Source organism: Diprion similis, chromosome 11 (genome assembly GCF_021155765.1).
Source record: "Diprion similis isolate iyDipSimi1 chromosome 11, iyDipSimi1.1, whole genome shotgun sequence".
NCBI lineage: Eukaryota > Metazoa > Arthropoda > Insecta > Hymenoptera > Diprionidae > Diprion > Diprion similis.
In genome coordinates, this window is record NC_060115.1 from 5,433,905 (window position 1) to 5,457,937 (window position 24,033).

The 24,033-nt window shown below is 43.2% G+C and overlaps 1 protein-coding gene across 3 annotated transcripts in view; it reads right to left on the reverse strand.

Annotated features, from left to right (window-relative positions):
* Positions 1-2,815: 2,815 nt before the first annotated feature.
* LOC124412128 (cholecystokinin receptor type A-like) overlaps positions 2,816-24,033 on the reverse strand; it is a 31,012-nt gene continuing 9,794 nt past the window's right edge. Inside the window, exons 2-10 of one of the 3 annotated variants that reach the window (XM_046891761.1) lie at positions 15,501-15,615; positions 9,203-9,400; positions 8,151-8,327; positions 6,829-7,082; positions 6,304-6,534; positions 5,982-6,220; positions 5,585-5,727; positions 4,022-4,570; positions 2,816-3,268 (exon numbers count right to left, since the gene is read on the reverse strand). In XM_046891761.1, the coding sequence (XP_046747717.1) occupies positions 4,539-4,570; positions 5,585-5,727; positions 5,982-6,220; positions 6,304-6,534; positions 6,829-7,082; positions 8,151-8,327; positions 9,203-9,400; positions 15,501-15,615 (1,389 nt within the window). In that variant the 3' untranslated portion in view covers positions 2,816-3,268; positions 4,022-4,538. Of the gene's footprint in view, positions 3,269-4,021; positions 4,574-5,584; positions 5,728-5,981; positions 6,221-6,303; positions 6,535-6,828; positions 7,083-8,150; positions 8,328-9,202; positions 9,401-15,500; positions 15,616-24,033 lie in introns of all 3 variants that reach the window. The other 2 variants (XM_046891760.1, XM_046891762.1) reach the window with 2 other exon arrangements.

Genomic DNA, 24,033 nt, shown 5'->3' on the forward strand with positions numbered 1-24,033 from the left:
CTTCGTTTTTGGCTTCGGAAAAGTCGGCGGGACTTGAATCTATGCCCCTTGCGTTCTGAGTTCTAACGTGCGCAGTGCGAAAAATATCACTAGAAGCCCGTATGAGTTTCGCACGGTTGATGAGATTGGGATACGTTTACTGCAGGAGAGGTTGACACGGATATAGTTTGTTTCGAGTATATATCAATTATGCGAATAATAAGTTACACGAATCATTGAATAATCATGGCTAATAATATCGAGTTTTCAAGAGATCTATTGCATAACTCGTTGCAGTTAGGTGAAAAAAATTACAAAAAAAATTACCCAGGCGATCTCGAGCAAAAGATTAATTCTCAGAATCGATTCGAATTGATTCTGGAAAAATCGATTCATCCAAAAAATCGGTTACAAAAGATTAATCTTCGGAAGATCGATCGTTATTTTTACTTCTTAGTTTTAATGGGTACAGGTAGTCACACAAATTTAGTACTTGTTTAACAGTTTTGATACAATTAACAATAGTTTTCTTTGGGTCATATTTGTTTATCACACCGATAGTTATCACATAAATCTAGCTAACTAAGTGGGAAGCTTATTTTATTGTTTGAGATGTTAGATTTATTCAGCGCTAGAAATTGGTCGATTCTTTTGTATTCTCAAAACTATATTAGCCATAAAATATCGAACGCCAAAATGAAATTTCAAACTTTTTTTAATCATAGATTTAAGAACCTCGTCAAACTCGCGGATTATATTATCTATTATCGTGTCTTCGGTTGGCATGTCTTCCGCGACCAATTCTTCGACGATCATTTGGCTCGCAGTAATTCTACATTGACCATATATTATGTAACCGATTGACCAGTCTGTAAAAAATATTAGAGCCGGTCTGATTCGAATCCTGACCCCAGGTCGTTGGTGTTTCAGATAGATTTTTTACTTCTATTTACAAAATTTTCTTCACTATTGGCCGAAAAATGTTCGTTATTTTAGCTTCGAAAAACCTATTTATTGGGTAACCGCGGGGCATATGATAGTAATATTTTTCAGTCAAAAATCTTTTATTTTTTCACGCAATTGTAGTATACGTAAGAAAAATTAAGTTTTTTCCATTCGCCACTTGCGAGTCAACTTTACGATATTTTAGGCGAAAATATATCGCTATTGGAGAATAAAACAGTAACACACATGTTCGAAAAGGACAGCGCTAGCTCATTAGATTTTTTTTTTCCAATTAACACAACTGATACAACCGAATCAGTGCCTCAGTCAAGTCTCAGGTTTCACGGAGCTGAATAATTGGCTCATTTCGACACGTAAATGTACGTAAATGTAGCGGACGTAGCTGGCGTTGAAACTTTACGCTGCGAGAACGTCTTCGACAGCACGTCATGTTTTCAGTTCAATAGTGTATCGTGCATTGACCTTGGCGAGTAGATGCCAAATATAACCCTCAAATAGTCACTTAGGTAGATCAGTGTACGGTAAAAGTCATCGATAAGTTTGTAATTGTGAGTGAACGAGAGATGGAAAACGATTTTCGGAAGAAAAGATTAACAATTAAATACACATCGAGAAACGGACGGTAAATAAGAATTCGAAGAGATTGTTAGGAAAATAGGGTTTTCTGAATTAATGAAACGTGCATGTTAGCTAGTCGGTCTGAAAATGAAAACAATCAAGTCCGCGTAAACAAACTTCACGCCATTCTATTTACCTCAACCTCTCTCGCTGACAAGCCGCCAAATTTCTCCAACCCTGGCCCTTCTTCTCACTTTTCCGTAACACTTTCCTTATCTCAGTCACAGTGAATCACTAACGAACACTTATCACGGACTTACGGATACTTTACTAATATTTATTCGCGAAGGACGCACCGAATGACGCTCTCGGCTCGCGGTTTAAATTACGGGTCTGAACGCGTTCGTTGCTGACTTCACGCCGCGGCCGTTAGTTCGTTCGACGGCCGGCCTCAGCCAAAGATGGCGCTGGCGAGCGATCGCCTTTCGCCGCGGAAATTCGCTGTTTCGTGCTTCAGCTCGTGCAAGTTTTCTCGCAACTCTCAAGTTCGATTTTATTGCTCTTAGTCCCGAATTAAAGGTAAAGGATGGATCTGTGTCGTGTGTTTCGTAGAATTTTGAAAAAAAAATTCGTTCTTGTTTTATTACGACGGGAACTTTGCTCACTTTCGGTGTCGTTTTTTACGACTCTAAAAAAGAATTTTGAAATTCGAAAAAATGCACGACACAGATTGCTCCATCGCCTTCAAAATGCTTCTAATACAAATTCAATATCTCTGTAAATGACGGGGAAAACTTGCATCGCGTGAACCACTGCAAGCGCCAGATGCGCCGGGAGAGTAGGCAACGCCCTTAAGGGATAGACCCTGATACGCGGGACGAATGAATAATAATTCGACTATACGAATTATATTTTGTATAATGTAATTTCAATACAGTCCGCTTGGCTCGTGAAAATTACAAACGGCTTCGCGTTCAACATCAATTATATTTATTTCATAATATATTACCTCTCGCATGCGGTGATTATTTAAGTGATTCCGCAAGTCGAAGATCGATCGTTATACGATAATATAAAGTGTAACATGCGAATACAATTACACCGAATCGATCATCCACTCGCCGCATAAAATAATCAATCCTCAATTGTTTAGTGCTATACATAATAAAGTAACAATATGTAATGAAATGATATGTATTTTTTCGTACCGTTTACGGAACGTGGTGTGTGTATGAAACCGAATATCACAAACCGACAGAGGCTTTTTCTTCAAATTATAATGTAATAAAAATAACAATTGATCTCGCCCGCGTCGGTAAAAAGTTATTGTTATTAATTTCGTATACATATTACGTTGTATATATGTATATATATACGTGAAAATGCAGATCCGTCGATAATAAGCACGTGTAACAATTGTGCGCATGGAAATATTATTCATAATGGCGTACAATTAGGTAGAACCTTTGCGATATGTACATAATTAATTGTATAACAATACAGGCATATACATACTACTAATTATCTGATTTATACAATACATCGATCATCAACTATAGATAATTATTTGCAATTTTATACAATCTCATCATCAATTTTGTATGTGTATTGATCAGCTTCCCTCAGGTGAGAAAGATTTTTCAATCTGTATTCTATAATAATTGTCTGATGTCGGACTTGAACCATCAAACGATCATCGATTCGTCAAGTCGGCTTAACAAATGGCGATGAAAAATTCGTCGTGCAGGAATCCGCTCCGAGTCACCTGAAGTTAATTATTACGATGTGAAATAATCATTAACGTGGCATAAGAACGAAAGAGAATTACTCTTTCGATTATAATTATGCATATATATTAGAGTGGCCCTTAATATTGGTAAGAAAAAAATTCTCTCACCCCTTAAATTGACTCGAAATACTAAAAAATGATTTTTCAACGTGAAATCCGCTCTTAATTATAATATTAACTCGTACCCCAAAGGCTCTTTCAAAGAGTTGAAATCGCTTTAATTAGATAAAATGAGAGACTATTTTGATTATTATTCAAGAAGTGGAAATAAAGAATGTTTTAGAGAAAAAATTTTTAATGTGAAAAAAGGTGAAACTTCTACAAAAATTATCTACAAATCAATGTAACATCTCCGAACATAATTATTGCCAATCTAGCGTTGCAGTTTTTTGATCCGATTATTTTTCGACTTTCTCCAATCTAATTCATGTGAAAAAAAATAATACTATCGAAATACCGATAACGGCATTAATTTTCGCGGGAAAAACTGTGTAAAACTGATTTTCTTCATATTTTTTACCTCGATAATCACTCCCAATCGATTTTAACTCCTTGAGAGGGCCTTTGGAGGACGCGTTAATATTAAAATTAAGAGCGGATTTCACGTTTAAAAATCATTTTTTAGTTATCCAGTCAATTTAAGGGGTAAGAGAAAAAAAAATTTCTCCCAATTTCAGGGCCACGCTAATATAATTATTATACATGTTTATCGAATTCTATAAATTTCACCTGAACTCTGCGCATCCACAGTCTTGCAGCGCATTCAAATGCGACGTATCCGGTCTCCCTGATGCGTCCTCATCCCTCGTTTCCACGCCTTCCTCGCAATCAATCGTAAAGGACCCTCGAATCATCCCCGGAGCAGGAACCACCCGACGAGCAGAGATGCAGAGCGGAAAAATAATAGCTCGGACTTCTCGGGCTCGGGATCGATGTCTGGTTCGGTAGGTACTGACACTGCATGTTCAGGTTATTTTGACCCTGACCCTGACCCTGACCTGAGATGGTCGAGGGGGTCAAGCCTGGACCAGGCGTAGGCGGTGGTCGCCAGGAAATCCGGACCAGAAAACCGTCCGCGTCGCCGTTGGCGCAGATCAAAGGCGAGCCGAAAGTTCCGGCGTTTCCGGTTTTCTGATTGGCCGCTGATCCGGAGGATGAAGCCGGGTTTCCGCTGCCACCGACGAGGACTATCGAGGCGTTTCCGCTTCCTGTTGACTCTTGGAATCCGTTCGACCCGCAGCCGCTGCTAAACACGATCCTCCGCTTCGAGGAGGACTACTTCTGGAACAGGTATAACAGGCATATCGGCGAGCAAGGGTTGGAACACCATGAGGGGATGAAATCGAAGTCGGTGTTCGTTGATTTCTTTTCATGCCGGACTGATCTGTATTTTTTATTTCTTAAACAAAAATTTTCTATGCAAATTTACTTTTGGAAAAGAGATTTCTCTTTTTTTTAGAAGGTCATCCGACGTTACCGTTCGTCGATCATAATCAATATCGGGGCAATGTTGTAAAGTCGAATGGTTAACGATGCAGTAACATCGGAAGAATCTAATAATCATACATTTGACTTTAGTATATGTGAAATTCGAATACCTTTTACAAAGTTAAATTTCTCTAGAGATTTTCGTTCGTGAATTGAAAATAAAATAATTGAAGAAATACTCTGAACAAGAAAAAAAGAAATAAAAAATCGTATTTGTTAAAGTGGAGAAAAATCGTCGAACATCCACTTCTATTTTAGCCCCCTCATGGCGACGTAACTAACCCCGTAAACCAATTCATAAGAACCCCTCCCTCGCGTTGTTCGAGTCTAAAATATTCCCCAGCAGAAGTAGAATTTCAAATTTTCCATCAACTTGATAGAAATCCAGACGCGTTGTTCCTGATATTGCTGTTTGTAACGCGTGTCGTCAGAACTGTGCGCGGAATTTCGCTACTAAGAAAGCGTAGGTCTTCACACTTACGCCTGAGAAGTTTCGTTGGAACATTTTCGGAGTAAAGATATGTAATAACGTGTACAACCCTCGTCACCCTCGTGAAGTGAAGGTGAACTCGCGTTAATTAGCACTCCTAGTACAACTTCCGTGCTTGTGTAACCGAATTCCTGTTTATCGTAATTACACCATGTCGCACTGCAGAGAGCGAGAAACGGAGATATAATGTAGGAGCAGAATCCCATCAAGAATTTCCGGTCTTTCGTTCCCGTTCTAGATGAACCCCGAGCAGGTTTGTGTCGCGTGGAAATTCATAAGACGGATATTCATAAAATAAAGGGGGAGGAACGTACCGGTTCTCGCCATGATGGACGCCCGCCCCAGGTAAATTGTAGAGTCGTTACCGCTCACCTCGCTGTTGGCACCATGATGGGGTCCATTGCGCACAGCGCTTCCAGAGCCGCCGATAGTTTCGTTTCCGCATCCGCAGTAAGCGCTAAACGAAGAAAATTACCATTTCCCGTGATTCGTGGGTCTGTTTAATCGGGGGTGGTTGGGGGTGGGGGTTAAACGGGGCTTGAGAGCAGCTAATTAAAACCCGACCAGGTTCTAATCTCGATTCGACGAGCTCCCTTCGCCCTCGATCACTTCTGGATGGGACGATAAAGGGTGCACTGAAGGGGCGTCTTGTACCAAAAGTTTATACCTTTGATTCCCGGGGTCATTAGTTTCCGGTTTCGGTTTTCCTACCTCCAACATTCGTAGGACACGCTCTTCACCGCCTGTCTGAAGTTTCGGTTCATGTAGCAGTATATGAACGGGTTGCAGCAGCTCGACCAGTAAGCCAGTAGTTGGATCAGGCTGATTCCCGTTCGCCCAACGATCTTGTAGACCATATTGGGGGCGAAGAGGTACCACGTATGAACCACGTAAAGCGGCGTCCAGCAGACGAAGAAGGTCAGCATCACCACGCAGAGCATCACGATCACCTGCGGTGGGAGGAAAGAGGACTTGATTTGGTCTCTGAGGGTGGCTGGAAGCCCTGAAGTCTGTCATTTGCCACCTTACTCACCTTCTTCTTAGCCTCGATGCTCTTGTCCATGTAGTTGCTGCGTATCGCGTGTCTGCTGAAGGTGTAGGTGGTGTCGTGATGCTCTTCGCCAACGGAGTTCTCGGACTCGTCGGCGTTTTCGGACTCGATTTGGACCCCCTTGTCGCGATGATGGATCGACGAGGACAGAGCTGTTCCGCTCCTGCTCCTGCAGGCGACGACCCTCGGGGCTCCAGAGCTCGGTATCTGCACCTGAGAACGCGTGAATAAATATTGACTTGGATTCGAGAGGCTGAACGTATTCAGAACTCGCGAATTAACAGTTTCAGGCGTCCTGTTTCTGCACTCAAAAGGTCAGAGGCTACGTCGAGCCTCGAGTTATTGATACAGAAATTGGCACTTTGAGAGGGTTTTCGCACCGGCGACCTTTCGGCCGTGATAAAAGTTTTATTCCAGTCCTCGGGGAGTCCCGGCTCCTTTGAATCCCAAGCACCCTTGAACGACGTCGTCAAAGGTGCTGGATAAGGAAAGAAAAACTACACGAACCATGCCTCTCATTAGCCAGAGCTTCACCGCTTCGGCTCTTCGGCGTGACGTCGCTTGTCGGGGCTTCCTTGACACCCCGTCCTGGGCCAGGGCTCCTTGCGACTTCGTCCTTCGAACTCCTTGCAGGTACTCGGAGGACGAGAGTGGCCTGTGCTGTCTAAGGGACGTGACGATCACCTTGGCGCTGCTGGTCTCGTTGCAGGAATTGGGTCGGCAGGATCCGTTCACCGTAGCCGACGAGCTCGTCCGCTGGACTGGAGAAGATCGACGGAGCGACGTTTTTAATCACAGACTCTCGATAAGGCTCGTAAATAAACTGCACTATCGCCTCGATCATTACCCGGCTTAATACCCTTCATTATTCACTCTCCAGCCCGAATGCTTCGATAGGTCGATAAATTTCGTCAATCTCATCATCGTTCTCCGCTCGCTTTATAAGCGCTGATCGGGACGATCGGGTTGCGGTAATTATCGAGGTCTCGAAGGTCGCCGCTAGCCCCTGTCGTAAAGTCTCAAGATCAAGGCGCGTCTCGGCCAGCCTTTTTCCACCCTGAGAGGTCGCTCGTTAACCCCAATGAACGCCCGTAAGGTTAAGAAAAAAGCGGATAGAACCCGTGGCGAAAATGAAGGGGCGAAAAATCGTCGTCGCGATGAAAAAGAAATTCGATCCGGGAAAGGGACTCTTATCAAGGAATATGGGCTCTATCCTCGTGAATGAAACATTAGTCGTTATATCGAGTGGAAGATGAGCTGGCCGAGAGGATATTAGGTTTCAAATTAATCGTTAAGCCGGATCTAAAAGTTTTCACGAAAATTGTCGAGATTTGCATTGGCGGGAAATTGTGACGAAACGTTGTCCACGTCGATGAAATATCGATCGAATATAAGATGTATAAATTTTCTCGCAGAGAGGACGAGAGGAATTCTCGACGTGCAGATCAGCGCGAGCGAATCACGCTGCTGAAAGAATATATCCTGAGAAAAGTTATCTTCTTCTCGCGTGAAAAATAACCGCGGATATGCGGATGGAAGTGGAAACGATATGCATGTACGTGTTACGGATTTGCGAGTGAAAAGTCGGATTTATATGGCGATGTTATGAAAAGTTTTATAGCCGGCGTGCTTGCGGAAGAAGGGCGAGTTTCTAGAGAACTCGACGTCGCGTCCGCAGGATCGGAAGTTCCGTATTTCAAGAATGAGCTAGTTTGTAGGTACTTCTTCGAATGTTACTCGTGAGAGGGTGTAGATCGGGCGAAAAAGTAAACGGAGTGGAAACGTTTTCGCAAAAACATTTGCACGCGGTGCAGGCGCTTTATACTCACTTTGCCTCTGGCAGCTTGAGCTGTGCTGAATTTCTCGTCGTCGCAATTTCGTCACGATCAGTGAATACGCGAGCGTCATCATGATCAGAGGTATGATCAGCAGTATCACGTCGAGAAATATATTAAACGCTCTTTCAGCGGCGATGCTCGGCCAGTCTTCTCTGCATTTTTGTCGACCTAGAATATGAAATTCGTTTGGAAAATTATGGTAGAAATTTTTGTGAGTACATGATTAATTTTCAAAGTAATAACAATTACCCGACCCTTGTGTGTGAAGAATTTTTTCATTATTCCATCTGAACCGAGGAACGAGTGTAAACCATACTAAAAATAAACGCTCAACGTAACGTTATTCGCAATGAATCCGGCGAGGCGTTTTCGGGGATATAAAACTGGCATGAAAGAGAGAAAAAAAAAAAAAAAAAAAAAATTTGCGACCTTTCAAATTTCCCGTCCTCGTAAATTTTCAACGACAATACATATTCGCGAAGAGATATAAAATTACGGGCAAAGAATGAGGAGGGGGTAAATGTTATATCGTATTATGCTCTCATGTCCGTTTCCCTCTCTTATTCGCGTATTCTCATCTCTATCCTTTCTTATTTTCTGTTCCATTTTCACTGGCACCCGAGGCCTCCCTCGGGGCGGTTCCTAAATCCACCTCAGCTACGGGACTCGCTCGAAGAGAGATAGAGAAACAGCGGGATTCCTCGGGGAGCGTGCGGAACGGAATACCCATTTAATAATTCCACAAAAATTATCGCGAAATGTCACTGCGCCGGTGGTCATGCCGCAACGAAAACACGACGCGAGATACACTCGGTGAGAGATAGAGAGAAAAAGAGGGAAAGGGGGGTAAAAAAAAGGGGGAATTTATCGCCGTTCGAATGGACGCCAGGCGTTCCAGGATTACACTGTCATATACACACGGTTATACGACAGTCTTTAAAAACGCGCGTATATTGTACGAGAGAAAGACACGCATAGGGTCGTGAGAAAATTGAATGAAACTGTGAGAAGGGGAGACGCAGAGAAGTTGGGCTGATCCTTACCACCGCTGATATCCTTCAGGCTTGAAACTAGCAGGATTGGAGCGTTCCAGATGAGACTAGCCGCCCAGACAACCGCGATCATCTTACAGGCGTGACACCGCGTTTGCCAACGGCGCGACTTGAGCGGTCTGCAAATTGCGAAGTACCTCTCCAGGGATATCGCGACCAGCGTCCATACGCTCACAGAAACTGAAACAGCTGCAACGAGACCAAAACTAGAGATTAGGGTCACCAAGTCTTAACGAGGAGAACATTCTCGAGTTGCACGCTCCGACAGTATAATGATTACACCTCGTTCAACACGAATTTTGAGACTGGGTTCTAGATATCAAATTTTGATTTCTTATCCGCTGTTAATAAATGGAAAATAGTTTTATCGGATAAAGTTTACTTCTGTAGAAAGCAGAACGATATTTCGGAATTTAAGAAAAATTACAAACAAAATTCAATTTTCCATTTAAATCGTACATATTGGCTATCAATTAAAAACTTCAGAACTGATTTATTAACGTGAAAAAGATAAAAACAAACTTTGTAAGGAATGAATAAAGGTTTTGGTCACTATTCGAAACTAAAGAAAGAAAAAAAAAAATTTGCGATGGCCTGTCTTATACTATCTGCGATTGCTTTGATTTTATTTTATTTTGTTCTTACCGATAACTTGAAAGCACTTTCGGACGTGCTGAAACCGAATAATTGATCGGATCGGGTTTTAGGCTACGACAGAGATGAGGAAAAAGATTAGCTGAGGGTAAAATTCTCAAACTGTCAAATTTATTAAACCCTAATGATCCGACTGCCAGTGAAAATGAATTCGTAGTGTGCCTATAAAGGTTTGTGTTAATGAACGCGGGGTAAATTTTTTAACCCATAATTTGTCAGGCAATTTATTCGGTGCTCCAATTGTAGAATGCGATCCAATTTTTCAAAGTAGTCGAGATCCGTGTCGGGTCAGACATGAGAAATCTCGGAGGTTTTCTCGGTGAACTTTTTATCGCAACCTGCGACCTGTGAATGCCGGATACGCGGAGAAAAGCTTAATCCCACAGCAAAGCTGCAGTACGATATCACGGCAAATGAAAATATATTCTCCGTTTTGCATGATTCGCGTAAAACCTTGATGCGGGATAAAAACTGGAAACGAGATATCGAGGCTGGGTATAACTGAACGAAAAAGAAACCGGAAACGTCGATTTCTCTGCTACAGGATCAGTCGCAGAATTTTCCACTTTTCCGTTATTTCCGCCACTGTGAAGCTACTGAGGATTTTACTCTCGCAAGGACTCGGCTGATAGAACCGTTAGAGTGGCAACTCGGAAACTCCACCAGATTTATTAACTATTTATATACATTAGAGTGTTCCTTGTTTAGGGTCTTGACGAATTTTTACCGCCTCACCCCCTAAATCAACTTCAAAGGTTAAGAAATAATTACCAATTTTTTCAGATTTTTACTCTGACTACTCTAAGATAGGCCGCTTTGTGGTTGAAGTTTTTTATGGAAATAACATGGGAAAACCTTTTTTGCTCAGTATATATTTTATTCTATAGGCAATAATGTTAAAGAAAAATTTGTAACTGTGAGGTTTTAGTCGGTATTAGTGCTACTGTCTGGGAAAAAATTCACATAATCATAGCACACAATCTCGACGAATTGCACACCCTCGAAATCTGACCTTTTTTTATTTAGAGGAAGTGCAATTCGTCTAGATTTTCTGGTATCGTGATGTAAATTTTTTTGCAAATAGTAGCATCAATGCCCACTAAAACCTCGCAGTGACAGATTTTTTTAAATATTATTACTCTTGCAACAAAATATATACCGAGGAAACAAGCTTTTCTCATGTCATTTCCATTAGAAACTTCGATCACAAAGCGGACTATCCCAGAGTTGAGGTAGAAATCTGAAAAAATCAGGCAATTGTTTTCGAATTATTTGAAATTGATTTGGGGGGTAGGGCGGCAAAAATTCGTCAACACCCTAAACAAGGATCACCCTTAATATACATCCATAAAAACCTAAAAAATATCGAATTTCAGAAAGAAAAAATGCCGGCTCTCTAATTAGTTTTACAAGACTATAAAAACATAGTGAAAATTCTATTGATCCTCATTTTTCAAACGCGATTATAATACAGCAATTATTCTTTTCTCCGATTACAAATGAGCGAGAAGATAATACAAGAAAGAAAAAAAATAAAAGTATTAAATAAACGGCGTTGTTGTACCCAAATTATCCTAAAATGCAGAGAATTCGCTCGCCTCGTGATCCCAGCAGCGAATGGTCGTTTTTCGTGAAAATTTGTCAACCGATTTGTGAGGCCCGCGGTTCAAGGCACCGAAATAACGCGGTGGCACATCCGCGGGACATTTAACACGTCGCAGGAAATTACCGCGAGCCATGGTGGTAACACTGCAAGGATAACTTGGCAAGGACATGGAAACCACGGACAGGGAAAATTTATGTACCTTCATGGGTAGGTGCATAACAAAATATATTCGATGTCTAGCGCAACTCGAGTGTCAGCTGATCTTTGATTAGCAGAAACCAGCGATGGTCCTTGAAAATCGACGTCGAACACAATGATTATACAATTAATTCCGGGAGCTGATTGTAGAGGCAAATTTCTGCCACCCACTGGGTGGTCAGGGCGTTTCATGATCGGAGGGTGAATCGCGGGAACCGGAGGGTGGAAGGAGTGCACATAATTTTTTGCCCGTGTTTTTCCGCCCAGTTTTCCCTCCCCGATCCCTGTTGCTTCGTTTTTTTACCCGTTGTCATGCCTGCCGCCTCGTAATTCTCGGAGCCCCTTCACCTTGTCGCTGTCACTTTCCCGCACCGTTTTCATCCCGTTTCACGGCTCGACGTTGTAGTTGAAGGCAAAAACCCACCGCGCGGCTTTCCGCAAAAACCACCCCTAGCAGCTTCGAGTCCCAGCATAACAGCGCGGATTCTACGTCAGCGTGCAGTTCCTCTCTCTCTCTTTCTAACTTCTCATGCATGGAGCTGCCCTCCTTCCCTCATAATTTCTTTTTTCTCAGGGGCAAAACCACCCGAGTTTTCAAGAGATATTCAAGTCTCTCTGCGGAGTCTACTGAATTCATCCGCCGCCTTCGTCGGCCGAACTGTTGGCTGGGGTCTCGTTAAGATAGCGCCAACCCACGACTCTCGCATCCAGTTGCCGAGACGTCGTTACCTCCCTCAGGATATCTCGGAAGTCCTGCTGGCGGTGGGCAAGTGTGCAGAAAATCGTAATCCGGTCGGTGCATTTCCTGGGGGGCGAGAGGCGTTTCATCGTCCTTCAAATTAGTCTTCTCGACGAAATCCTTTCGCCACGATTCGGCGAGATTTCATCGCGCAATCTGGATCCTTGCACAGCTGGCGAGGGGTAGTTTTTCCCGTTCCCATCCTTGAGAAACTTAAACTTTCTTTACGCTCGTGTAATTAATTACCTTATATACACAGAACGCACTTCTATACCTTGACATACCTACAGTACACCTACGTATATTAGCTACAGGTATACACCCCTCGCGAAAAGTTTGGAATTTACGAAAGGGCGGCGGAAAACTGCGGCGATGATTTAGAAGTCATAATTTTTTGAAGGGCTCCACGTGCCCTATAAACTACCTACTTGTGAGATAATAAAAAGTTTCTTTAGACGGGTTCAGTCTCTTAACTTTCAAGGCTTTATTAGAGACCCTCTTCGTCCAAGCAACCACCCCTCCTCTCCCCTTCACCATCGCGACGCTGGCAACTCCTCCAACTTTCACGACGGAACGACGAAGAAGTCAGCTCTCTCGCGAAAACATACTTATACGAATCGAAGAATATATATATATCTATATACACACATATATATGTATATAGGTATACACCTGTACAATCATGTCTCAATTTTCCTCGTACGTCCTGCGCGGACTAACACCGTTTCATAATTGAAGAGAAACTCGCCTCCCCGCAGGGAAATCGTGAATAAAGGGGGGTGGAGGGGGTGGAGGGATGTCTCGGCTCTTTTCAAGAATTATCTCACGGTGAGAACGACTTTTTTCGTTTTCCTTTTGCTTTATTTCCCCCCTTCATCTCGAAGCCCTCGGATATGACTCGAAATTTGAGCGTCGAGAGAGGTTCTTCAAGTTCGTTTTTTTTTCTCTCTCTCTCTTTCTGATAAAACGTCATGATGAGACGCTCCAGGTTTACGGCCTAGCGGCAGCAGAAACGGAGGATTGCGAATTACGCGACTTTTGCGCAAACTCGGAAAAAGTTGGAAAATCCGAGAGGTGTACGTACAGGTGATGGTACACAAGGGTGAACGGTCGGAAATCGACGAGGGATGACCGAGTTCGGCGTTCGTTCGCTCCGCGATAAAACCGGACTTTCAAAGGGGATCCCCGGAGTACGGCAATCAGCCGGAATTGTCCAGTAATCGCCTCATTGTCAAACAGACTCGAACGCAGAGCGTGCACTGCGAGGATTGTAACATGAACGCGACGCGGAAGAACGGCGAAGAACCGAGGAAGAAACTGGGTCAGCGGTGATTTCTTCATCCCCTTTGCAAACTTAATATAAGAGAAGAAAAGAGGGACGCGCCTCGTCGAAGAAAATTAATTTGCAGAATTTCAAACCGCATATATATATATATAACGTGCAGCGTCGCTCCGTCCGATGAAAGGAGATCCATAGATCCTCTCCGATTCATCCGTCAAGTCTAAGACTCAACTTCCGGCAGAGAATTCGCGGGACTTTCGTACAACTTCTCGAATCTCAACGAGGCTACGGCGAACGGATCCAACCGAATTCATGCAAATTACCAACCGGGGAATAACGCTCATCGTCTAACGCTTGACGCGTCTGTCTCTTCGAGCCGGGATTAATCACGGTTACATTAACGACCGCGTGGCTATGCACAGCCTCCCACCGCGATCCGCGAGCATCTTTTTACACCCCCGCGCACGCGGCCGCGATAAGACACCGCCGGGAAAAGACGCCCCTAAATCTTTCGAATTGTCTCCGCTCTTCGACCCCCGACTCCGCAGCCTTTCTCTCCAATTTGTCGGTCTAGGCGTCTCAATGAAACGCGTTACGTCCCAGCTCATTCGAGCATTCCGGTTCCCAGCTCTTATTCATACCTATATAGCGTTTTTCTCACCAGCATCCACCGCTCAGCGATAGTTGTATGTGACTCCTCGAGTGTGAGTATCTACCCGTGTATACTTCTATGTACGTACATATAGATATATATGTATGTATAAATATATACGTAAGCTGGAGGAGTGATCGAGGATTCCACTACTTTTCTGAGTGCTACTTGATCCTCTTGCAAATAAAACGCAGACGACGCTATGGCCTCCGTCCTTGGTCTAGGCTGTCTCATAAATCGTCCGTCTTCAATTTTACCTTCAATTTTTAGCACTCTGCTACAGCTCGAACTACTACTCCGCTGTGAAAATTTACTACCAGGTTGAATATTTCTTAAACACCATCGGTACGTACTGCGGTCACTTTTTGGAGTAACAAGGATCAATCGATATTAATTCCTTGAAGATTATTCCTGGAATGGCTGGAAAGAGAGAAAAGAAGTATATTCTATCGCAGATATTCGGATACGCTAAGTTTCTGAGAATTTTTTTACTTCGTAAATCGCACCGCATGAATTTGAAGACCTGAAAAGTAGAGGAAAAAGAAAGCACGAACGAATAACTTCGTATCGATGAGTAATAAAATTCTTCTATGCTTTTTTTTTTTATCCGAACCTCAATTACGACCGACAGAATGTCTGTTATTCAAACTATACTCCGAATCCATAAATTTTGTGTCTAAAAATTACACTTTGTTTCGGAAGATTTGCTTTCGCTCTAATCCATAATGGAAAGGTAGAGGGATCAGCAGGAGAGAAGCCGGTGTTGCACAGTTGTAAAATGATGATATATTCCTGGAAGAGGTAGATAAGGTAGCGAAAGGTTGTTAAGCCGAATCTCTCGTCTCGGTTGAACAAAAGGATTCTACGCTGACAAACAGAGAGACGGGTCACAATTACCGAAGAGAGAAAAGGGATCGCAGTGCGCGTAGGAATAGGGAGTGAAGGGAACGAACGTAAGCTGGGACGTCGCCGTGGCAATTAAGAAAGTTGTCTAATTTAATCTATGGCCACGGGGCTATGGCAGCGCATGGCGCTCGCGGCCGCATTGCGAAACGAACGTGGAATGAATAGAGTTTAGTTAAACAGAGCCGTTCAGTGCGTGTAAGCAGATGGCATTGTAGGTCTAGCTTTAGGTATGTATAATACATGTCCTCTTACCTTGGAAGTAGGGTATCAGCCTGCACATCGTCGTACCAAATACGAAATTCTTGAGCATTTGTCCCAGGAGAGTGAACGGAATACAAAAGACACCGAGCAGCAGGTCTGATAGAGCCTGCGAACAGAACATGAACTTTTCACGTGATTGAAAATGTACAATTTTTCACACAACGCTGCTCTAAATTATACACACATGCGTACTTACTCGTGCGACGTAGGTGTCTTACAGAAAGACGTCGCACCCCTCGTTCCTCACCATCGAGCTTTGAAACCCCTGGGATACGGAGGAGACGCATCGGCTGCTCACCCCCCCCCCCCCCCCCCCCCCGCGCATTTCTAAGTTTAACGGAATGCGAAATGAGCCGCGCCGATCGCACGGCTCATTTTACAACCCCTGACAAGGAGAATTACCGAACGTGCCCTTTAAAATTCTTCGGGAGTACGCGTCTGGCGTCTCACCCGCGGCTATCGTTCGCTTTTACGAGGGATGAGATTAAAAATAAATAAACCGATCCCCGCTTTAGCACTGATCGCTGTACGTCGATCATGTCGCGCTTTGCAGACGGATAAAGCTCAACGCTTTAACTTTATCGAGCTCGAAATTTCCAAAGACCCTCGTCTTCTCCAAGCACGTTATAAACAAACCCGGCTTAACTGTTTCTCCGGATGGGCTAGTGCGGGGAGGAAGACTCTTGAAGAGCCTCAAATTATCAGGATATAATTATATCGATCTTAAACTTTGGCGGGCCTACGACTTTACCCCACTTTATACGGATCGACTAGGGATTATTCTTGCCGGTCTTGATTCCCGGTCTCAAATACAGTGGCGTAATCATTCCCGGAAGTTGGGACTCGAACTAATCTAATTACGAGGTAATAACTTGCTCCAAGTCACAGCCCTTTGCTCCCAATGAATCGGAGCCTTAAATGCGAATTTCCTAACGTCGTCATGTTTCCACTAGGGTGATGGAAATTCGCCCGAAGAAATCTCGCCGTTTCTTTTCACTCCGTATTTTTCATTCTATTTGTTTTATTTTATTCTCCCCCCTCCCTCAAGTCTACCTAAATTTTTGCCTTAAACGATTTCAGCTCGAAAGATGTTGATTTAATTCAACGACTAGCTGACTTTTCCCGCAGGCGTCAGACTCGGGTAGAATATAATTAAAGTACCGATGGAAAATTGGTAAAATCTCACAATTAGAGCCGGTAATTTAAACGTGGTAATAACCCTGCACGATGCAGAGAAGATTACGAAAAAGCGACGACAGTCTCGCTGCAATCTCAGAAGCCGGGAGTAACGACTACTAATGCATTATTATGATGACAGTCTGCAGTTTTACTGCCTGACACTTGTAAAATACAGCCATAGTCACAGTCAGTCTCACGTTTTATCGCATTGCGCACTGCACTCGTCGAGGGATCGTCGTGAATAAACAGCAAGAGCTTAATACTGTAGACAAGACTGCGGGAATTGTTGAAATTTCATTAAACATCGTATAAACCGGATAAACAAGATTGTCCGACATTATCTGGCGGGCGATTTTACTACCCCGTAAAAATGTCTGGTACTTGAGTGTACAAATATAACGAGTGTAAACGGTTTCGCGATTTCACTCAATTTGTGACGTGAGTTTAATTGTGAAGATTTAATCAAGCGTTCGACTCTGGTCAATTTTGAATGATGGTTTGGAGGTTTGAGTGGAGAAAAAAGCGAGATATGATGTGGCGGAGGAATTGAATATGCAAGCGCGAAACCTTTGAGACCGAAACCCTCATTACTTCTGCAAATTTGATATTCACCACCCTCCGATCCTCGTTTGGCTTCATGATTGTACGCGTGAACAGCGCATGCGGGTAATATCCCAAGTACGAGTTAATTGAACAGTTGAGCCAGACGTTGATTCGAGGTTTCAAATCCCTGGAAAGGGCGAGGGGCGAAAGGATTCTCGAGTCCCGGGTCTCCAATCCGCGGATCTAACCCCAACCGATTAAGAACCCTCGACTCGGGAGCTCTGTGAGAATTTTGGCGAAAGCGACGAATGGCAGGATCGAGTACCCGACAGTTGCACTGTCAAAATGGGAAACCTCAAGGCAGAAACACGACTTTGGAAAACAATGATTCGATGTCTGCCAAGACCAAGTCGATCAAACTAAATCCTGATGCACAGTCGCAACGATTACTGAGCTTTTCATATTCGTTTTTTCTTTATTCACTGATTGTAAAAATTTTTCGTACATCGATATGGTGAATCGTAGCAACCAGTAGTTTTTCCACTGTGTAAACAATGTTTAGACGATCGTTACGACAAAATATGTTACATCTTTTATTCACTCTTCTTTACTTTCTTTGACGCGAAAAATCGCTGTGCTTTACATTTATTCAGGATTCTATTTTCCCTTCGAATTTATGAAAGCTGCGGCTGGCACCCAGTTTCCGGCTCTTATCATCGAGCCCTGTATAAATCCCTTTGATCCATCACGCTGTGAGATGAGACGGATTTCTATACCGGTAACGAATTTCCGAATATTTTTTTCGAGGATTCGTCCTTCTCTCCTTGTTTTAAAATATTTTCCCGTCATCCTGCTGCACAGGTAACATTCATTGCGCGGAAATTGAAAAACAGCCACACCGGGTGGCCGGAAGAGCGTAGAGACGGGTGTTTTATGACGACATAACAGGACTGGGCAGCCTATAAACTCGGCTCTAAGGATTGACCGTAACGCTTAACCGGATTCCCCAAAAACGGAATCCTCTAATCTATTAGGATTTCATAGCAAGACCTTAAAACCTACGATTTAACCTTGCCGGAGGGGCGATGCTTACAGACACACGCATCGGTTGCGAGGAAAGGACAAAAGGCAACGGCAAGAAAGCAGCTCGTTCCAGACTTTCGCGATGAAGATGATTGTTCAACTTCGCAACAAAAGTGACGCCGATGACTGCGACGTAGTCGGAGATCCATTGTTCTCCGTTTCTTAACCGCGAGTATAGCTTCTTTTTCGCTATCAATAATCCGCAATGTAGCTGTAAAACCCTGCGATTCTGTTCCTACGAACGCCACTCTCCTTATCTTCAAGAGATTTATTAACTTCGCAGAGAAGTTGAAAAACCTGAATCATTCTCTTGTGTAATTAGCGATTCTGTTGTTCTCTAGTAAAAAATTGAAGAGAAAAAAGATATGGAAAGAAACTAATTTTCGTTTAATTTATCATCGAGATCGACAGATAGCTTGCAAATTTCGGTAAGATTTTACTCGGGACTTCTAACTGGATGATAATAATAAAGCGACGATTAGAAAACGAGAAAAAATTACGTGAGCTTTAAATTTTCACCGGAAGCAAATTCGAAATTCAAATATTATCCTAAATCGAATTGTTTGAAATAACAAATATGAAAATTCAGGCAATCGAATCTAATGTAGACGAAGAAAAAAAAAAAAAAAAAAAAAAACAGAAAAAACGTACACTAATGTCGGAATCCAAAAAGTTCTCGTGAAGGGGATTTTCAATTAGGAGAAAAAAAAATTTCTTTTGTCTCGGTGTAATATTTGAATATATAAATTCAACCCGATGTACAAGAACATCACAGGCGTGCTGGTGTAATTTTTTTGTTGAGCATATTACGCAACATATATATTTATATGTTATGTATATGATGATGAGCGACGAAACTCCTTTACGATGTTTTTATCCGCATGAAAAATGCGCGTATTCGCTTCGGTATGCTTTTCTTATATGTATAAGTACGTCGAATACCTTCCATGCCTTATAAACAGGTTTTCATAAATTACGCAGAAACTGAAGGCGGCTACCCATAATTCCGTGCAGACTCTCGACGTCGGTGGGATTTTCATTTTTTCCTTCTGTTCGCTTCTTTTCTCTTCTCTTCTCTTCTCTTCTCTTCTCCTCTCGTCTCTCCCTCCGCCTTCCATTCCGACAATGGTGCCTTCGATATCCACTTTTGGCCTTAGGGCAACCCCTGTTAAGTATATGAGAAGATATGGCCCCCCAGCACCGGGTGAAAATTCATTCTCTCCCTCGCGAAGTTGACTTTCGAGCCAATATACAGTTACCGTGGGTTATTTCTTGGACGTGACACCAGGCCGGACGGATTTCTGCTAAGGGAAGGGAAGAGAGAAGGGAGGGCGAAAAAATCCCTACGGGTTCCCGGGAATTAACTTCCAATTCCATTTATCGTTGCGAGCACTCGTATGACCTCGAAGCTTGTGCAAAGAAACAAGTAATTCGTCATACATAGGGTATATATGATCCTTGAATAGCAGAAATTTGGCACGGATTGATAAGTCCGATTCGCTAATCGAGTTTCGTCTAGTCCTTAATATATTTCTCTCTCTCTCTCTCTCTCTCTCTCTCTCTCTCTCTCTCTCCGTTTGCTCAATTTCTATCTATACTATTTGCTTCGCGACGCATTCCCGTCGTCGGAATACTCCGTAATCCTATCGCAGAAACGCTGAAAGAGATATGAAACAAAAAATGAATGATGGATGAAGCGGGCTAGCTCGTTGAATAAAAAGTTACGAAGCCACTTATAATCTTCGTCTAGAATCGTCGATTTCCTCCGTGTATCAAGTACACCGTTTTCCGATTTCAGTTCGCGTATACCGTATTTCTTCAGATTTTATCCTCGCCTTAAAATCCGTGGAGAGAAATAAGAGAGGGCTAAAAATATTGAGAGAGATAGATAGATAGATAGAGAGAGAGAGAGAGAGAGAGAGAGAGAGAGAGAGAGGAAAAAAAAAACACCGACGATTTAACCACCCCTGAAAGGTGAGAAATTCGTCGATAACAAGTATATAAGCGTGAAATATTTTGACACTGTGCGAAATCTCATAACCATAATCCATAAATCTGGAAATTCGCGTTGGGGGAAAAAAATAAAAATAAACATCGCGAGTGTTGGGAAGATCTCAAGAAGAGAATTTCTCCGATCGATGCGATATCCTCTAAATGGGTCAAGACTTTTCATCGTCAAAATCTCTATTCCGTATCAAGAAATTCCCGGGTATAAAATCCTTCTCCATAATTCTCAGGAACATGTAAATACCTGATACCTACCTGTGACCTGTAACAAGAAGAGAAGGTAATCTAATCAGCCCGAGGCTTAGTAATACGTAGCCTGGCTATGATAAGGGAACAGCGGTGTATCCGATAAATGACTTTCATCCGTTGGTGATCGAATCGCGCAACGTAGGCTGGAACGACGAGAGGAAAGAAGAAGAAAACGGCAGGGGTTGGAGGGGGTGGGAGGGGGGAGGTAACGCGCGGAATATTTTTTCCGCCCCGAGTAGTAGCCTAGGTATTATATATAAGGTGAGTCGAATCCGTCGGGTGTATCTTGAGCCGTATACGCGCCATCCAGACGTGTCAGAAAAGCAGTTGGCTGCTCTCAGGGCGACCCTCTCTCGCTATCTGAGCTTCGCCTCGGCCGGCGCCCCGCGGTTCAACTAAACGACACTTCTGGCGAAGCCTATAAAGAGGCCCGGAGTCCCAGACAAACCGGGGATGCGAGTCTCTCTCTGCCCCGTTGCGGAATGTACACACACACACACACACGTAAACCAACGTATAATTAAGTCTTATCGCGCAGAAGCCGACGTATCTCATCTCCTTTGCGTTTCTGCTGGTGCGATGCCGCTCTTCTATTTCTCTCTACCTATCTCGCGATTAATTATAACTGCAATAATGATACGCAAAACTCGGCTGTTTTACCTTATCGCGAATGGGGCAACAAAGCCACCACCCTGCACTCCCACCCCTCTATCTTCACCCTTTTATCCCTTGACTGCACGGTTCTTCGGAACGTTTCGGAGCTTCTGAGAAGCACATACAACCTGCCGAAATAACGGGGCACCGTCAACCCCCCCCCCCCCCCCCCCATCACCCCGTTTCCTTACCGAAAATCCCTGAAATTTATCGCCTTTTCAGATCCCCCGTTCCCTTGAACCCCCGGTCGGAAACCCCTTTTATGTCCCATTCCCGCGACTACTTTCCTCCCGCGACAACCTCTCTCGCGCTTTATACGGCCACCCGGGAAAATCCCCTCAATGACCACGGTTCGATCCGGCTTCTGAAAATGCATTGATATCGTTCCTATATCCCTCCGCTATCGCGTTCTTATTATTCTTATTATTATTGTTATTACTGTTATAGACCGAAAAAGAAAAGATCGAGGTAATAAATGTTGTTAGCGACATCATGCACGTGCGAATGTGACCGAAATTCGCGTATACCTATATGCGAAAAAAAATGACACATTATAGGGATATCTAATTTATTTTTTTCGTTTTTGAAATTTTATTGAAATAAAACCATAGGTGTATAGAGTTTTTCCAATATTGCGATTTTCTTTAAGAGAAGAAAAAAGAAAAGAAGAATACAAACGAAACTCGCAGATTTTAAATACCGCACCCTGAACGTACGCTGGAATGTTAAAGAAAAAAAATCACAGTTAATTCGCCGAAATTTGTGTGATGAAAATTTGTCTCGCGCAGTTTCAACCCGGGGGAGCAAAAAACAGGGGACAAAAAACGACGTCCGTCTCTCAAGCTTGGCTTGCTGCTGCGGTAAGACGACTTTGAGTTTTGAGTCGCAACTCCGTATAAGACGAGTCTTGAAGTAATAATACTAATACGAATAATGAAAGTTGTAATAATAAAAATGATAACGATAATAGCGATGGAGATGATGATAACAATAACACTCGCGATTGTCTGCATCTGACGATATGAGATAAGATCCCGGTCGCGAGGCTTCTTGTCAGCAACAGGATCGTTTCGGTGCTGACCTCGTTTGGAGGAAGCCGAAGACATGAATCAGCCGGAGCTTTTTCGCGTATTTGCGGTGGCAATCTGTTACACAAGTTGGTGCGATCTCCTGCAGCGTACCGGCACGTATATTCCTCTATTTTTCTTTATTTTTTCCCCCAGCCTCGCAGAATCCTCGGTATAAGCTGATCCTGATGGCGCCTTGGCTCTATCGGTATACAGTATGCGTGTTTCGTGCTTCTGACACGACACGACCTGGCCTAATGAGGCGTGTCAACGAATTTATACCACTTGTCTCTTGCCAATCTCTGCAGCTTTTCTTTTCCACCCGCTTGTTTAATCTTCTTTTCTCCCGAATTTATCTCCGACGTTTCTTGCCCCCCCCCCCCCCCTAACTCTTGTAACACCAGCGAAAATTTCCTCGGATTTCTATACACAAACACACACGCAAGAGGTTTTCGGTGGTTAAATCAAGCGGTTGAGTAAAATTTTAAGGTCTGTGAAAAAAAAATTAAAAAAAAAAAAACGCGCTAAATTTCAAATTCTTGCGTCTTATTTGGATAAAGAATAAAAAATTTCATATATTATTATTCACACGCGGATGTAGCCTGCAGTGTCGAGTCTTCATCCCTTGCTCATCGTCAATGGAAATTATATCGCGTATTATACAGTTGCGCCTTTTCAAACTTTCCTGTGAACTGCACAAGGGATTTGCTGCGAGATAAGTCGCGCTGAGAGCGAAATGCCCGCCAAATACCCTCTGCATGTATGGTATATTCCCTTGACTCTGCAAGCACACGTCTGCAGAGCTTTCATATCGTTAGAAGCGTAAGACTGCTTATCTCACGGTATAATTCAAGAATTTTGTGCAGATAATTTATAAATAAATTAGCGAGTAAATTATATCCTTCCATTAAACCGTGCATGCGCAGCATTTTCAGCGGTGAAAATCGACGGAAATCGAGTATATTTCTTCTCGGCATTGTAATCCAGAGATTGATGCGTCGCGAAGGAACCGAACCGGAAATTGTCCGGCGAAAAGGGAAGGGGGATTAATCCATGCATCTATCTCGGAACTCGCTGGGGAAATTTTTGCAGGATATATATATACCTACTCGCAGGAAAAAGTCCGTCCGACGGTCCGCTCTGCAAAATCGCTTAGCATATGGGACGTAATTGCGACGCGATGCAACTTTCCTCGTTATTTACGAGGCAATTCTTAGAGCGTGCAGCGGGAGAATTATTAACTACCCTTCTTATGTCTCACGGTTCAAATTTATTACCCCTAACCGTCCGCCATTCGTAACTACTGTACATGCATGCGACGTTGTTTCCCTCTCCGTCTAGTTCTTTCTTACGTCTCGTTTCTGATCATTTTTTTCTCCTGTGGATTCGTTTTCATAAACGAGACCGAGATGGAGAGAAAATAAGAAAAAACGATTCGCAAACTACGTGCGAAAGGAGATGTTAACGGTGCGAGGGGGCGAAAAAGTTGGCAGAAAAAAAAGCGTAATTGAAAAACTCGCCGCTAATTAACACCGGCTTTGTAATCCGCTTCTCGTCGTTTATCCTTTCTGTCGATCCACGTGGCCACGGTTTATTTGCCCAACCCTCCGCGTCGTGTCTCAGACGAAGGGGGAAGCAATTGCTAACAAGGAATAAAAGTCGAAGGAAGGAAAGTAAGGAGCTGGGGTGAAAAAATTCGGTGGTTTTTCTTCCCTCTCTCTCTCTCTTCTTACTTAATTGAT